Source organism: Microcaecilia unicolor, chromosome 10, assembly GCF_901765095.1.
Source record: "Microcaecilia unicolor chromosome 10, aMicUni1.1, whole genome shotgun sequence".
Lineage (NCBI taxonomy): Eukaryota > Metazoa > Chordata > Amphibia > Gymnophiona > Siphonopidae > Microcaecilia > Microcaecilia unicolor.
Genome location: NC_044040.1, coordinates 802,475 through 819,671, shown reverse-complemented (window position 1 = coordinate 819,671; position 17,197 = coordinate 802,475). Strand labels below are relative to the sequence as shown.

The following is a 17,197-nucleotide window of genomic DNA, read 5'->3' as shown; positions in this document are numbered from 1 at the left end:
GTGAAAGAAATGGCCTTAGAAAAAATATTTGTACAAACTATAGAAACGACATATCTAAAGCCAGTAGCCTAAAAAATGACTCGTGATCTTGAGTGGGAACATATGATAACCCTTTATTTAGCAAACGCTCTTCCACTTTTGTAAGTGAATGATGAGACAAATTAAATATGGAAGAATTTCTATTACATAAGTACATAAGTAGTGCCATACTGGGAAAGACCAAAGGTCCATCTAGCCCAGCATCCTGTCACCGACAGTGGCCAATCCAGGTCAAGGGCACCTGGCACGCTCCCCAAACGTAAAAACATTCCAGACAAGTTATACCTAAAAATGCGGAATTTTTCCAAGTCCATTTAATAGCGGTCTATGGACTTGTCCTTTAGGAATCTATCTAACCCCTTTTTAAACTCCGTCAAGCTAACCGCCCGTACCACGTTCTCCGGCAACGAATTCCAGAGTCTAATTACACGTTGGGTGAAGAAAAATTTTCTCCAATTCGTTTTAAATTTACCACACTGTAGCTTCAACTCATGCCTTCTAGTCCTAGTATTTTTGGATAGCGTGAACAGTCGCTTCACATCCACCCGATCCATTCCACTCATTATTTTAAACGCTTCTATCATATCTCCCCTCAGCCGTCTCTTCTCCAAGCTGAAAAGCCCTAGCCTTCTCAGCCTCTCTTCATAGGAAAGCCGTCCCATCCCCACTATCATTTTCGTCGCCCTTCGCTGTACCTTTTCCAATTCTACTATATCTTTTTTGAGATACGGAGACCAGTACTGAACACAATACTCCAGGTGCGGTCGCACCATGGAGCGATACAACGGCATTATAACATCCGCACACCTGGACTCCATACCCTTCCTAATAACACCCAATCTTGTTGTTGGATGCTTTTTGACCAGAGTTTTTCCAAATTGTAAAAAGGAGTCCTGATCAAAAACAGTGAAGGAATCATCAGATGAACTTTCAAATGCCACTTTTTTAGAGCAATCAATGGCAGTTTTACCGTTTTTAAACATCCAAAAGTATATTTTCTCTTGATTATAGTTCATTTCATCTCAACGGTATTTATAGAGTTTCATTTACTTAACTTAGTGGTTCCCAAACCTGCTCCTGGAGACACCCCAGCCAGTCAGGTTTTCAGGATATCCACTATAAATATTCATGAGAGAGATTTGCATGCAGGGGATGCAAATATCTCTCATGAATATTCATTGTAGATATCCTAAAAACCTGACTGTCTTGAGAGCCTCCAGGTTTGGGAACTACTGACTTAACCTCTTCCTGAAATTGGGACAAACTCTGTTGTGTCTAATCTGTATGATTCATGCGCTGAAGAGTTTGCAAATGTCCATCCACCTGTTGCTGTATTTAGGTAGCTGTTTCCCCTGTTTCAATAATTAAAAGCATGAGGACATAAGAACTTTTACTAAGAATGGCAGTCTAAAGAGTCACAAATTCTTGATCCGTATCAAACGTGCAGAGCTTAGTTCAAGAAGGAGAAAACAAAGGGGGGGGGGGGGGGGGAAATAGGCTCTATCCAAACAATGGGGGAGACGTATATTTTAATAACACAATGATATTTATTGCAAATGGTTGGCTCAACACAGCCGTGTTTCGGCGCCGTAGCGCCTTCTTCAGGAGTCTATAAAAACAAATACAGTAACAAACATAAAACATGAATATTGCGAACAAAGGAAATGTATCTATATATACATATCTATCTATCTATATATATATATATTTTGAATTTCAAATAGACATCTAAAAAGCATATATGAATTAAAATAAACATACATAAAATATCATAAATACAAAAACAAGATCATAAACATATTCAAATCAATAAGAACTAATATTGAATAATAATTGTTATTATTGACAAATGTTTATGCTCTTGTTTTTGTATTTATGATATTTTATGTATGTTTATTTTTATTCATATATGCTTTTTAGATGTCTATTTGAAATTCAAAAAATATATATATATGATAAATTTCCTTTGTTCGCAATATTCATGTTTTATGTTTGTTACTGTATTTGTTTTTATAGACTCCTGAAGAAGGCGCTATGGCGCCGAAACACGGCTGTGTTGAGCCAACCATTTGCAATAAATATCATTGTGTTATTAAAATATACGTCTCCCCCATTGTTTGGATAGAGCCTATTTTCCCCACCCCTCCTTTCATTTCTCCTACTTGTTTCGTGGGGATCCAGTGCACCTCCACACTTTGTGTGGTTTTTCTTTGGCTCAGAGCTTAGTTCAGACATAAACCACAAGTTTGGACTGTTTTTCAAAATTTAAGTAAGTGACTCAATAGAGCAGAATTTCATGCTGAGAAGTAAGGAATATTGCTGGGTTAAATGTATAACCACAAGATACACATTTAACCCGGCAATATTCCTTAAGCTTCTCAACATGAAATTCTGCTCTATTGAGTCACTTACTTAAATTTTGAAAAGCAGTCCAATAGAAGCCTTCCATCATAGTTTCTATGATGAAGAGAGAAGATATGATAGAAACATTTAAATACCTCAAAGGCATTAATGTACAGGAAGTGAGCCTTTTGTCAAATGAAGGAAAGCTCTGGAACGAGGGAGCATACGATGAAGTTAAGAGGGAATAGACTTAGGAATCATCTAAGAAAGTATTATTTCACGGAAAGGGTGGCGGAAGCGTGGAATGGCCTCCCAGTGGAGGTTGTGGAGTCGAGGACTGTGTCAGAATTTAAGAAGGCATGGGATAAGCATGTGGGATTGCTTAGGAGAAGGAAGAGTTAGGGATTACAGAGGATGGGCAGACTGGATGGGTCATTTGGCCTTTATCTGCCATCATGTTTCTATGTTTCTATTTCCCTAATAATAATGTACCAGCCAAGAGAGGGTGAAATCAAAAGCGCAGTGAACAAAGCACAGCAGGAAAAAAGCACAGTGGGCAAGGATCAGTGTGGAGGAACTAATTTTATTAGAGGACTCAACTCGGGCCATGTTTTAGGAATGTGCCTGTGTCAGGCATCAGCTCTATAACCGTTCCAACACATGAGATTGCTGAACTTAGGTGATGTGGTCCAGGTTATACACAATCGATGCACCAGATTTCCACAAACTATAGAAACAGTCTGGCTAAATATTCAAAATAATTTTAACCGAACAGGAATGTCTCCTGGCCAGTTAAATAGTGTTTTACTGCCTAACCACAGATATTCAGTGGGAGATAACCAGTTATCTCTGCTAAGTATTCAGGCTTAGCGGCTAGCCACTAAGGGCCTGATTCTATATATGGAAACTAAATTTAACGTATGGTAGGCAATCACCCTTAAGCATATTCTAAATACTGCGCATAAATCTAATTTTTGTATATTAGTGCTCGTTATTACTTGTTAAGACCTGTTAACAATGCTTAACAGCTTGTTAAAACAATAAATCTACACTCGTAGTTATAGGATATGCCTAGATTTACACGCAGAACTCTAGGCGTGCTAAATAGAATCCGGGGGTAATCGGCTAAATCGTGCGACATAGCCAATTATGTGTGGATATTCAGTGTTTAACCAGCTATTATTAGCAGTTATAACAGGCCACACAAATAACAGGCGTATCTTCAACCACTAAATATTAAATCACTACGCGTTGAGTATCAGCTTAACCGTTTATGGCCCGGCACTGAATATCTAGTCTGACTGCTGGTGTGGGACAGTCACTGCGTAGCCCGACACTGGCTGAATATTGGGGGGGAATGTATCTAAAGCTTCTTGAGAAAACTGTTCATGCAAAACCACTGACCAGGTTGAAGCCTGAGGTTGGGAAATCTCTGCAGCCATGAGTTCATATGGAGCAGCTCATCTTGTGAAGCTTGACCATCTACTTTTGCTGCCATCTAGACAACTTTCACTTTTTTCACTCTAGTTTTTGTTTTGTTGCTAATTTTTTTCGTCTGCATGAGGGATTGTACAGGAACATTTTTAGAAGCCACAAAAAAATTGTAAAAATCCATAAACAAAGAGTATCTATGTGATGGTGCGGCCAAGATGAAACTTCTACTGCAATAATATTCCCCAGTACGGGAGGAAGTGTTTGTACAGTTTCTATAGTTTTGAGCCTCTGCTAAGTATCGATGGAGAATGTATAACTACATTTTTACTTACGTTCAAATATTTTGCTCCACAATTCTCTCTTTATGAGGCAGATGTTCAAAGCTTTTGCACTAAAGCCCACAGCGCAAACCCCATAGCATGACAACAGCACAGAAAAACAGGTCCAAGCAAATGAGATTCAGATTTTATGCATGAACAATTTGCATTGTTAGATCAAAAGCAAGACGCATGCACTGTTAAACTGAACGTGCCTGGCGCATGTGTACCAAAGTTTTGCGGTAAGTTCGGCCCTTGTGTGCATGTCCAAACAAAACTGGATGTTTAAGCACACGCTGGCATTGTTCTTCTGTGCCTTTAAATAGGAGCTCTTCAAAAATTGTGTGCACTTAAATTTAAGAGCAGAAAATCAGGTGCCAATCCTGCTTATAATCGAACGAGAAAAACGCCCAAGTTCCGACCTAAATCGGGAGATGGGCGTTTATCTCACAAAAACGAATAACGCGGTATAATCAAAAGCCGAATTTGGACGCTTTCAACTGCACTCCGTTGCGGATGCGGACAAAGTTGACGGGGGCGTATCGAAGGCGTGTCGAAGGCGTGTCGAAGGCGGAACTGGGGCGTGGTTATCGGGCGAACAGAGATGGGCGCCCTTTCGCCGATAATGAAAGAAAAATATGCGATTTAAGCGAGAATTTAGGGCACTTTTCCTGGACCCTGTTTTTCCACGAATAAGGCCCCAAAAAGTGCCCTAAATGACCAGATGACCACTGGAGGGAATCGGGGATGACCTCCCCTGACTTCCCCAGTGGTCACAAACCCCCTCCCAGCACAAAATATGACGTTTCACAACTTTTTATTTTCACCCTCAAATGTCATACCCACCTCCCTGGCAGCAGTATGCAGGTTACTGGAGCACTTATTAGGGGGTGCAGTGGACTTCAGGCAGGTGGACCCAGGCCCATCCCCCCCTACCTGTTACAATTGTGCTGCTTAATGCGTTAGTCGTCCAACCCCCCCAAACCCACTGTACCCACATGTAGGTGCCCCCCTTCACCCCTTAGGGCTATAGTAATGGTGTAGACTTGTGGGCAGTGGGTTTTGAGGGGGATTTGGGAGGCTCAACACACAAGGAAGGGTGCTATGCACCTGGGAGCTCTTTTACCTTTTTTTTTGTTTTGTAAAAGTGCCCCCTAGGGTGCCCGGTTGGTGTTCTGGCATGTGAGGGGGACTAGTGCACTACGAATCATGGCCCCTCCCACGAACAAATGCCTTGGATGTATTCGTTTTTGAGCTGGGCGCTTTCATTTTCCATTATCACTGAATAACAAAAACGCCCAGCTCACAAATTAGCGAATAACATATGGGCGTCTATTTTTTTCAAAAATACGGTTGGGTCCGCCCCTTCACGGACCCGTTCTCGGAGATAAACGCCCATGGAGATAGGCGTTTTCGTTCAATTATGCCCCTCCATGTCATCTTTCAGTTTTGATTGGCCTGCGCACATGTTTGTTTCTTACCATCTGCACATCAAATTTCCACAGGTTTCCTTCAGCTTGTGAAATAAGACAAAACTCACAGTTCAATAGGAGATTTTCCCAAGAAACCTTGTCATCGAAACCTTCTAAGTTTCAGCATTATAGAACATTGTTTGCTTCTGGCCTTTGCAGTGCTGCTGCCTGAGCTCAGTGGGTCACGTGATTCACTGTGACTTTTCCAGATAGAAATGTCTTTTACCCGGATAAGTCCTATTCACCAGGTCCATACCAGGTTTTTACTAAATATCTGGACAGACCGCCTTAGCAGTATCCAGGTAGCGCCTGGGGGTGGAGCCTGGACGGAGCTGGCATTTACCCAGTTAGCTGCAGAATTCAGTGTGAATGTTGCCAGTACCTGGATAAGGAGTGGCAGCCAAATTATACCTGGATATTCACACTGTCCAGTAATTGCATACCTGGGGCTACAAGATGAATATCAGAGGGAAAGTTTTGCTGGGTGATAAAACTCGTAAATGGAAAAATACTGTTTGACTCATATGAATGTTCTTGTTGTGCAGCTCAGTAGGGATATGTGTTTGTTTGAAATGACAGGATAAGGAGACCCTCACTGTTTTGACAGTGGGGGTAATAACATTGGCTGATGCCGAAGGAAGTAAGGGATGGAAAAGAAAGGGGAGGGGGAAGGGTTGTGAGAAGTGCAGGGAAAAGTTAGGCAGGATAGCAACAAGGGGAAGAAAGGGGATTGGTTGGTAAAAGGCAATGGGATTGGTGGAAATAGAGAAGGGATAAGATTGGATAAAGGGTTTGGGCGGTTAAAAAAGAGAGGAAAAAGTATTAGGTGGGTGGGTAGGTGAGGGTGAGGTTGGATAGGAGGAAGTTTGGCTGAAATTGGTTTGGGGGAGAAAGAATTGGTACCTGCTAGTCGGGGGCGCGTTGGTGTCCTTGCAGTTTTCTGATGCGGAACGGCTGGCGAGTGCACTTCCGGTTTCGCGTTTTTGAGACGGAGTGAAAGCGAATGGAATCGGGAGGAAGAAATTGTGGAAGCCTGAGGTACATTTGTGTGGGTCTGGGAAGGGGTGAGGGGTGACGGTCAGGTGGCGTGATAGCTGACGAAGTGGAGCGATGATCGTGAGGGTGGGGTTCTCAGTAGCGTGAAGCGGATGGGGACGGGCTGGAGGGGCAGTGAGGGTGTTTTGTAGGTTCGTTAGTGTGCAGGGCTGAAGGGTAGTGGGGAGACGTTAATGAATATTGTCATGGGGCCTGAGAGGTGAAATGGTGGAAGGTGGCATTTCGGCAGTGCAGGAGAGGCCAGGTGGTTTGCAGATGAGAGAGGTGATGTTACAGTTATTGAAGATGCTGGCAAGGATCCATTACTACTACTACTACTGCTACTACTTAACATTTCTAAAGGCTACTAGGGTTACGCAGTGTGGTACAGTGCAACAAAAAATGGACTGTCCCTGCTCAAAGGAGCTTACAATTTAATAGACAACATGTGCAGTCAGCTTACAATCTAAGGGACAACATGTGCAGACAGTCAAATTGGGGCAGTTCAGATTTCTTGGATAGAGGTGAAATTGTTAGGTGCCAAAGGTGACATTGAAGAGGTGAGCTTTGAGCAAGGATTTGAAGATGGGCAGGGAGGGGGCTTGGCGTGTTGGCTCAGGAAGTTTGTTTCAAGCTTAGGGAGAGGTACAGCAGAAAGGGCGGAGCTAAAGAAGGGAGGTTTGGGAGGGTGCAAGGGAGAGGAGGAGTCGTGCTAATGGGGTGAGTGGTGGAGGTTTAAGGAAGAGATTGAGGAATAAGAAATTGTTGTGTAATGTGTGTTATGTGGTAAAGAGATTGGATAGTAACATAGTAGATGACGGCAGGAAAAGACCTGCACGGTCCATCCAGTCTGCCCAACAAGATAACTCATATTTGCTGCTTTTTTGTGATTTGTACCTGTGCTCTTCAGGGCACAGACCGTATAAGTCTGCCCCGCACTATCCCCGCCTCCCAACCACCAGCCCCACCTCCCAACCACCGGCACAGGCACAGACCGTACAAGTCTGTCCAGCACTATCCCCGCCTCCCAACCACCAGTCCCGCTTCCCACCACCGGCTCTGGCACAGCATAGATAGTGAAAAGAAGCAGAGGAGGAAGCGACAGGCGACCCGATGTAGGTTTGGGAGTCATCGGACTCATGATAGTCATCTGGGTCAAAGTCATATTCTTCTGAGGAAGAGGAAGAGTTATGGGGACTGGGGTAATGGGTGTGTGGAATACTCAGATGGGGAGTGAATGCGGGTTCAAGAATGGGTCATACATTATTCACTATTGCACCTTTGGATTGTGGTAAAGTGGCGACAGAGAATTTTACGGGGTGCATATATAGATTTATTTGTCCTGCTGGTGCAGGATTAATTTGGTAAGGCAGGGAAGGATGGGGGGAAGAAGGAGGAAAGGGAGAGTTCCTCAGACGATTTTGAATTGGTTGCGGAGTTTTCATGTATTTGCCAGTGTTTTAGGGCAAGGAAACCAGGTCTTTCCGAGATTGTTCAGCTATTGGGATTTAATCTAAGAGCATACAAAATGTATGGGGGTTTGTGTGGCAAGTGACAAATCAGACAATTATCCCCTTTCGTCGGGAGACTATGTTGGATGTCCGGGATATGGTAGTGGTACAAGGGCAAGCATCGGGGGAGTTGGGGGGTTGCGAGTGGGTAATTTTGGCCCAGCAGGAGGAATTTGAAGGCAATTTTATTTTGACACATGTTTGCCTATGTTTGCTCGATTTCCTGTAATTACTTGAAGCATTGGCTACATATTTTACATTGGGTAGTGGAACAAGTGTGTGGTTTGGATACTATTGTTATTACTTGAATGATTTGGTATTTGGGGGTTTGTAGAATTTGGATCAGTATGCTGATTTGTTGTCAGCATTTAGTATAGTGGCTAAGGAGGGGATAAAAGTGAGGGAACAGTTACTACTTTAGTGTTCGGGGGAATGGAGTGAGACTTTGTGAATGGAGTGGCATCTGGCCAGGCAATAGATTATTGCTTTATGAGAAGAGATTGATAGGATTTGCAGTAAGCGGAAAGTGACCTTGAGGGAGATTCAATCTTTGCTGGGTCAATTCAATTTTACAATGAGGGTGATTCCATTGGGAGGGGTATTTTCAAGAAGGTTAGCATTGTTGTTAGTCGGTTTGAGGAGGGCGTATTTTAGACTGTGTTTAACGCAGGCAGTGCAGGCGCATTTGCAGATCTGGAGGCAATTTTGGCAGTGTTTAATGGAATGTGTATATGGCAGCAGGTAGTGGTTCCAATGTGAATCGGGAATTGTTTGCTGACGCCTCAGGGGAGATTGGATTGGGGATCTATTTGGGAGGTGAAGGGTGTGCGGAGGTTTGGCCGCAAGGGTGTAAGGAGAGTGGTTGGTGTGCGAATATGGCTCTGTTGGAATTATTTCCGATAAGGATTGTCTTGTGTTTATGGGGGAATAGATGGTATAATAGGTGGATTGCTTTTTATTCGGATAATATGTTAGTGGAATGGGCGATCAATAAGAAATATGTGCATTGTCCTTTGTTAGTTGAGCTGTGAGGTTAATAGTGTTCAACTGTACAACTGTATGTTATTGGCTAGACATGTGCCTGGGGTGTGGAATGACATTGTGGATGCTTCTCTTGTATACAGTTATATCGTTTTAGAGGCTGGGCTCCATTAGCCGATTGGGAATCTACGAGGATGTCGGAAGATTTGTGGTACAAGTTTAGCACTTGTGAAACGTTGTTGATGAGGGCGTTAGCTACGGATACTTAATGACAATACTTCACCACTCCACTCTATTCTGATAATTATCTCTCTTTAACTTTGTTCAGATCTTTTCGTTTTCTTCATCCATGATCTGGTTGTTACACCAACTATATATCTTTCTCTGGGACTGGCGATGACATATTAGGTTTTGTAGGCCACATTGAGCCTGCAATCAGGTGGGAAAATGTGGGATACAAATGCAATAAATAAATAAATACTTGGAAGGCTTAGGAGTGGGCTGGAGTCGCTGTTTAACCTTCTTGAAAGAAAAGAATAGGGAATTGGTTTTTCCGATTGTGGAGGAGAGAGTGATCCGATATATTGCTTTTGTGGTTCATAAAAAATGGTCGTTTGGGATGGTTTCCCAGACAATGGCCGCGATAGCAGTTGTTTTAAATTGGTGGGTTGGACAGATCCAGCTGTGACATGCTTGATAAGCAAGTTATTTTGTGGGTATTCAAGAGCAGCGGTGAAACCACGGATTAAGAGGGTGAGGCGGCCTCTGTTCTATGTACAGGTGGTGCAGTTGTGTAAGGTGTGACCGAGGATTTGTTTTGCGAAAGATGGTATTGCTCAAGTGGCATTTGTGGTGGCTTTCTTTGCAGCTTGCAGAGTGGGGGGAATCGGTTGTTTCATCTAACCAGACAGGAGATGAGGAAGGTTTGCAGTGAAGGGATGTCATTTTGGGAAAGAGAGTGTTGTATTTATATTTACGCAAGTCGAGAATGGATCAAGGAGGGAAGGGCACGTGGATTATTTTAAGGGTATCTGAGTGTTTGGAATTCTGTCCGGTTCAATGTGCAATTGATTGATTATAATGTGGTAAGGCCAGTGGGTAGGGAGGTTTGGTTGGTCACAGAAACGGGATGCCATTGACTCATTATCAGTTTGTAGCAGTGTTACAGAAAGGTTTGGGGTATATGGGTTGGAGCCTAAAGAATATGGAACATATTCGTTTAGAATTGGAGCAGTTTCAAATGCAGTGCAGGAGGATGGTTCGGTGGCTGTAATTCAACGTTTGGGGAGATGGCGTGCTAATAGATATAAAGGGTATATTTGTGAGGGGAACTTGAATACTGCATGTTAATTGTTATAGTTTCTTTTGCAGATGCATTGCCACCGGACATATGTGTGTGGAGTGGTGGACATTCATATGTGTTTGGCACATAAGCATGCTCAGGAATCAAAGTGGGATCCAAATTGGGATTGGTGGAATATGGTATTTGAATCCGCTGGTTGAGCATACGAGCCATTGACTTGGAAGCTGATGTTACCAGCATTACTGCAAGCTTGTAGATTTTTCATCACCAGTTTTGATTTGTATTCATTTGGGTGTAATGATTTATGTAATGTAAAGGGTGTTGAGGTAACTCGTTTAATGAAAACAGAATTGTTAGCTGTGATGTGTCATTTACTGAGGCACTCATGGTATGGTCACAGGTAATTTCAAGAAGAGTTTGGAGGGGGGCAAATAATACAAAGGGCATTGAACGTTTGCGGCGTTGGGTGAATGGGGAAGTGTTAAAATTCATGGGAAGAATGGGGGTTTGGTGTTAGTGCATGAGCGGGTTATATAGAAAGGATGGAGTGCATCTTTTGGAGATTGGGCTTGATATAATATTGAGTACAATCCAAGATCTGTTGGAGGATTGTTTAAAAACAGGATCTGGCGGCAGCTTCGCTTATGGGGAGCGGTGACAAGATATAATCTGTCACCGCTTGTGGCCTGTTTGAGGGGAATAAAGAGGCACCAGAGGCGGTTAAGTGAACAGTTGTTAACGATATGGAATGGAAAGAACTCGGGGGCGGAACCGCCACGAGTAAGATGTGGCTTGACAGAACCGTAAGTCACATGGGTAGAAGGGGGTAAGGTGGGGAACGTCAGAGCCAGTTTCGTTACCGAATGGCTTATCAATCTTGAACCGCTGTGGGAAGTTGTAATGTGGGGAAAGTCAGAGCCAGTTTCGTTACCGAATGGCTTATCAATTTTGAACCGCTGTGGGAAGTTGTAATGTGGGGAAAGTCAGAGCCAGTTTCGTTACCGAATGGCTTAGCACTATTAAACCGCTCTGGGAAGTTAACAGGGTGATAAAACTTTGATTGTTGCTAAAGAAAAGTGAAGTTGCGAAGCTGAGTTATATATTGTTATTTGTTGAATAAAGCTGCCGCCAAATTTTATTCCAAACAAGGTGTTGTGGTGTTATTTAAATCTCTAAAGAGGTGTGTGGTGATAGACTGACTGAAGTGCGAATGCCAATGTTAGGAGACCCTCACTGTTTTGACAGTGGGGGTAATAACATTGGCTGATGCCGAAGGAAGTAAGGGATGGAAAAGAAAGGGGAGGGGGAAGGGTTGTGAGAAGTGCAGGGAAAAGTTAGGCAGGATAGCAACAAGGGGAAGAAAGGGGATTGGTTGGTAAAAGGCAATGGGATTGGTGGAAATAGAGAAGGGATAAGATTGGATAAAGGGTTTGGGCGGTTAAAAAAGAGAGGAAAAAGTATTAGGTGGGTGGGTAGGTGAGGGTGAGGTTGGATAGGAGGAAGTTTGGCTGACCCTGCCCAACCCGCCCGTTTTTGGGACAGTGAGTGAGGTATTGGGAAGAGGATAGGGGTAGTTAGAGGGGGAGGGGTGGGAAGGGGTATAGGTAGAGTTTGGGAGATCGGTAGCAGCTTTGCAGGGCAAGGGGCCTGTTTGAGGGGAATAAAGAGGCACCAGAGGCGGTTAAGTGAACAGTTGTTAACGATATGGAATGGAAAGAACTCGGGGGCGGAACCGCCACGAGTAAGATGTGGCTTGACAGAACCGTAAGTCACATGGGTAGAAGGGGGTAAGGTGGGGAACGTCAGAGCCAGTTTCGTTACCGAATGGCTTATCAATCTTGAACCGCTGTGGGAAGTTGTAATGTGGGGAAAGTCAGAGCCAGTTTCGTTACCGAATGGCTTATCAATTTTGAACCGCTGTGGGAAGTTGTAATGTGGGGAAAGTCAGAGCCAGTTTCGTTACCGAATGGCTTAGCACTATTAAACCGCTCTGGGAAGTTAACAGGGTGATAAAACTTTGATTGTTGCTAAAGAAAAGTGAAGTTGCGAAGCTGAGTTATATATTGTTATTTGTTGAATAAAGCTGCCGCCAAATTTTATTCCAAACAAGGTGTTGTGGTGTTATTTAAATCTCTAAAGAGGTGTGTGGTGATAGACTGACTGAAGTGCGAATGCCAATGTTATGTCAACATGTCATTTTCAAATGACACAAGAGAGGTTCATGTTTTCAGGTTGTTAAGAGAGAGCATTATTTGCTAGAAGGGTGAATTCTTATGGAGAGTGCACCCCTTTTTGCAAATACTTTGCACTCTTTGCAAAAAGAGCACATTTTTGGAAGCATGCACGCTCTTACCGACACATTCCTAATTTTCTGTTTTCTCATTTCAAACTTGTTCAGGTGAAGCTGACTCAATGCCTCCTGTATTGAATTTAGATGGTGAGTGAATCAATCACTTTTATTTAAAGAAAAGGACCAAAATCAGGTTTTTCCAAACCATAGCAAGTCAGGTTTAGAGGATCTCCAGTATGAATACATGTGAGGTAGATCTGCTTGCACTTCCTCCTCTGTATGCAAATTTATGTCATGCATATTCATTTTGGATGTGCTGTGGGAAGTCCTGAGCTACATTGTTTCCACTGCAGCATGTGTGTGTAACATATTGTATATGGGGAAAAGTTTCAGAGATTTCTGTAGGTTTATCAAGTGCTCACTTGTACAGATAATACCTAAGCCAAAAGAGATGGTGAAAAGGGAGCAAGACCAGGGCTGTCCAGGGATATAAAGCATACACAGCTTTTTTTTTAAGTCATCACTGCTCCTTCACTGCAGGGAATCTGACCTGCAAATTCCACAAGGAAAGAGATTTGTTCATTATTATAATTCATTTTATGCAGATTTCATGTTTTTATTACAAAGACCTTCTTGGTCTAGGGGTATGATTCTTGCATAGGGTGAGCGATGAACCACATCTAGAAAAACTGTTCGGAAACTGCCTCCTTCATATTTTACCCTGGTGAACAGGACCATCTTTAATTATCTTTGGAGTCTGCAGGCCCAACAGGACCCTGTAGTCACAAGGCTGAAACCCGATTTTCAAAACAAATTCCAAATGGGTGTTCTTTAACAATTACCTGATTTATTAAGAAAGGCATAAGCAAGAACGAAAAAAATAACTATGGGCCATTTTACTAAGGTGCACTAACAAAAACACCCATTATATTCCTCTGGCGCCTTATCATTTAGCGCATGCTAAATCTGTTACCACACCTTAGTAAAAAGACCCCTATGCAAGGTGATCAGATGAGAGGATTTCAAAATTAAATCTCTAGACTTACTTCACCCATCCCATCCCAGTGTTGCCCCTGCTGCACCTACTCTTAGAGGTGAACCTTTCATTAACCTCAAAGTGAGGGTTCTCCTGTTATCATGACATGTTTACATTTCTCTTCACCAATCTCAATTAAACCTAAAGTAGGTTCTGAGTAGGTTTGGCTAAGTAATTGCATTTAATAAAATGTGATGTTTGCTCCTTTTTTCAGATTCCGTTCATTCGTGTGGATCATCGAAGCATGTCAGAATTGTGAATGGAATCTCAACACAAACCGGTGAAGGCTGGATGGTTAGTTTGAGATACAGGTAACCGTAACAGTGAAGCTTTTTCTTAAACTGAGCTAAGAATAGATATGATGTGGATTGAATTTCTTGATTTGATATACCGCAATATACTTTTGTGTCTAAGCGGTTTACAATAAAAAGATAAGCACACATCATAAAAAATATAATATGATACAAATAAAAATTACTTCTTCAAATATAGCCCACATTAACCAAGGAAGAAAAAACACACGGTTTTTCTTAAAATCCATAAATCAACCATAATATTGCTGAAGCAATAAGGCCAAAATTAAGACCTTTTTGGCTAGACCTGTTTCAATCTCAACTAAGCAACCAAAAGGTGCCTTAAGGACTAGGTTCTATATATCGCACCTAAAAAATTGACACAGTAATGAAATTCGCTTAAGCGTATTCTACAAACTACACCTTCATTTAGGCTGTTTTTAATTTTGCCGCACATCCATTTTCAGCCACAGAAAAAAATGCCTTTTTTCCAGGCACACTGAAAAATTGACCTGCTCACGTCCAAAACACCCACCTACCCCAGCGCAGACCACTTTTAGGTGCCCTTAGTAAAAGGGCCTCAACATTTCTCTCAATGCATTGATCAGGCTGCCAATTCAACCAAGCACCCATTCAGCATACTACTACTACTACTTAACATTTCTAAAGCGCTACTAGGGTTACGCAGTGCTGTACAATTTAACATGGAAGGACAGTCACTGCACAGTCACTGCATAGTAAGCAGTGACACCAAGACGGTAGAGTACAGGGGAAGACAAAGAAGGCTGTTCTAGATGGGAAGAAATCTTGTAGGTGGTCACACATTAAGGCTGGCAGCTGGGAAGTATCCTTATTGGTAGGAACAGAGTAACTGGGCAGACTGAATAGGTCACCTGCTCTTTCTCCATCATTTATTGCTGCTATCATAAATATGAATTTGCAAACAGGTGGGGAAAGGAGTAAACGAGAGAAGGACATGTTTATCCACTCCTGCCTTAGCTGACATATTCATGCACTGTTCTGAATTAGTCTCCTTATTTTATTTATTTATTTTCAAAATTTTTATACCACTTAAAACTAAGCAGTTTACAAAAAACAAAGCATAAAATACAATTAAATATCTCAAGGGCATTTATGTACAGGAAGAGAGCCTTTTTCAAATGAAGGAGAGCTCTGGAATGAGGGAGCATAAGTACATAAATACATAAGTAATGCCACACTGGGAAAAGACCAAGGGTCCATCGAGCCCAGCATCCTGTCCATGACAGCGGCCAATCCAGGCCAAGGGCACCTGGTGAACTTCCCAAACGTACAAACATTCTATACAATCAAGCCATTGTGACATCACTAATGAGGTTGGCTCTTATTGGTGGAATGAGCCACTATGACATCACAATAGGTTAAATCACTGCTCTATGTAATAAAAGTGAGCCAAGTAGAGGACATAAGTACATAAGTAATGCCACACTGGGAAAAGACCAAGGGTCCATCAAGCCCAGCATCCTGTCCACGACAGCGGCCAATCCAGGCCAAGGGCACCTGGCGAGCTTCCCAAACGTACAAACATTCTATACATGTTATTCCTGGAATTTTGGATTTTTCCCAAGTCCATTTAGTAGTGGTTTATGGACTTGTCCTTTAGGAAACCGTCTAACCCCTTTTAAAACTCTGCCAAGCTAACCGCCTTCACCACATTCTCCGGCAACGAATTCCAGAGTTTAATTACGCGTTGGGTGAAGAAAACATTTCTCCGATTTGTTTTAAATTTACTACACTGTAGTTTCATCGCATGCCCCCTAGTCCTAGTATTTTTGGAAAGCGTGAACAGACGCTTCACATCCACCTGTTCCACTCCACTCATTATTTTATATACCTCTATCATGTCTCCCCTCAGCCGTCTCTTCTCCAAGCTGAAAAGCCCTAGCCTCCTTAGTCTTTCTTCATAGGGAAGTCGTCCCATCCCTGCTATCATTTTCGTTGCCCTTCACTGCAATATAAAGACATTAAAATACTACCTCCCTGTTGCTCTTTCTTACCTATCTATATGTCCCATCTTTGCTTACACCCTACTCTGTCTATTAAAGTGTTCTTTTACATTTTGTGTTGACATTATAAGTAGTATATAACATAGTAACATAGTAGATGACGGCAGAAAAAGACCTGCACGGTCCATCTAGTCTGCCCAACAAGATAACCTCATATGTGCTACTTCTTGTGTATACCTTACCTTGATTTGTATCTGCCATTTTCTGGACACAGACCGTAGAAGTCTTGCCCAGAACTAGCTCCACCACCCAAACACCAGCCCCGCCTCCCAATCTCGGCTAAGCTTCTGAGGATCCATTCTTTCTGCACAGCATTCCTTTATGTTTATCCCACGCATGATTGAATTCCGCTACCGTTTTCATCTCCACCACCTCCCGCGGGAGGGCATTCCAAGTATCTACCACTCTCTCCATGAAAAAATACTTCCTGACATTTTTCTTGAGTCTGCCCCCCTTCACTCTCATATCATGTCCTCTTGTTCTACCGCCCTCCCATCTCCGGAAAAGGTTCGTTTGCGGATTAATACCTTTCAAATATTTGAACGTCTGTATCATATATTATCAAAGTAACTTTGAATATTTGTACTGCTGTAATTGTCTATTGTTTGACATATTCTTGTTGAACACCACCTTACTAAGGCATGTAGGGTACCTATGCGCTTCCAACATGTGTCAGTTTAGCTACAGCATGGTCCGGGTGGTAATTCCATTTTTTACATGTGTCCAATATGCGCGGCAGAAAATAATTTTTATTTTCTACCACGTGGCGCTAAATGGGTGGTAATTGGCAGTATATATTTATTTATTTATTATTACATTTGTACCCCGCGCTTTCCCACTCAAAGCAGGTTCAACGCGGCTTACACAGTAATAGGGATTGCATAGTATTGATAAAAAATAAGTTAAGTATACTCGCTGACGATTACCACCCGGTTAATGCGTGAGACTTTACCACTAAATCAGTGGGTGGCAGTAAGGTCTCAGGCCCAAAATGGACACGTGCCAATTTAGATTTTGCCCCACGTCCATTTTTGGCCCCCAAAAAAGGCTTTTTTTGCAGGCTACTAAAAAATGGTCCTGCGGCCGTCCAATACGTGT

At 42.6% G+C, this 17,197-nt stretch overlaps 1 protein-coding gene across 2 annotated transcripts in view; it reads left to right on the top strand.

The window, feature by feature from the left end:
- The window catches only part of HGF (hepatocyte growth factor), a 116,577-nt gene that overhangs the window by 77,074 nt on the left and 22,306 nt on the right, over positions 1–17,197 (top strand). For both annotated transcript variants that reach the window (XM_030217049.1, XM_030217048.1), the window contains exons 12-13: positions 12,834–12,872; positions 13,976–14,072. In XM_030217049.1, the coding sequence (XP_030072909.1) occupies positions 12,834–12,872; positions 13,976–14,072 (136 nt within the window). The remainder of the gene's footprint in view (positions 1–12,833; positions 12,873–13,975; positions 14,073–17,197) is intronic.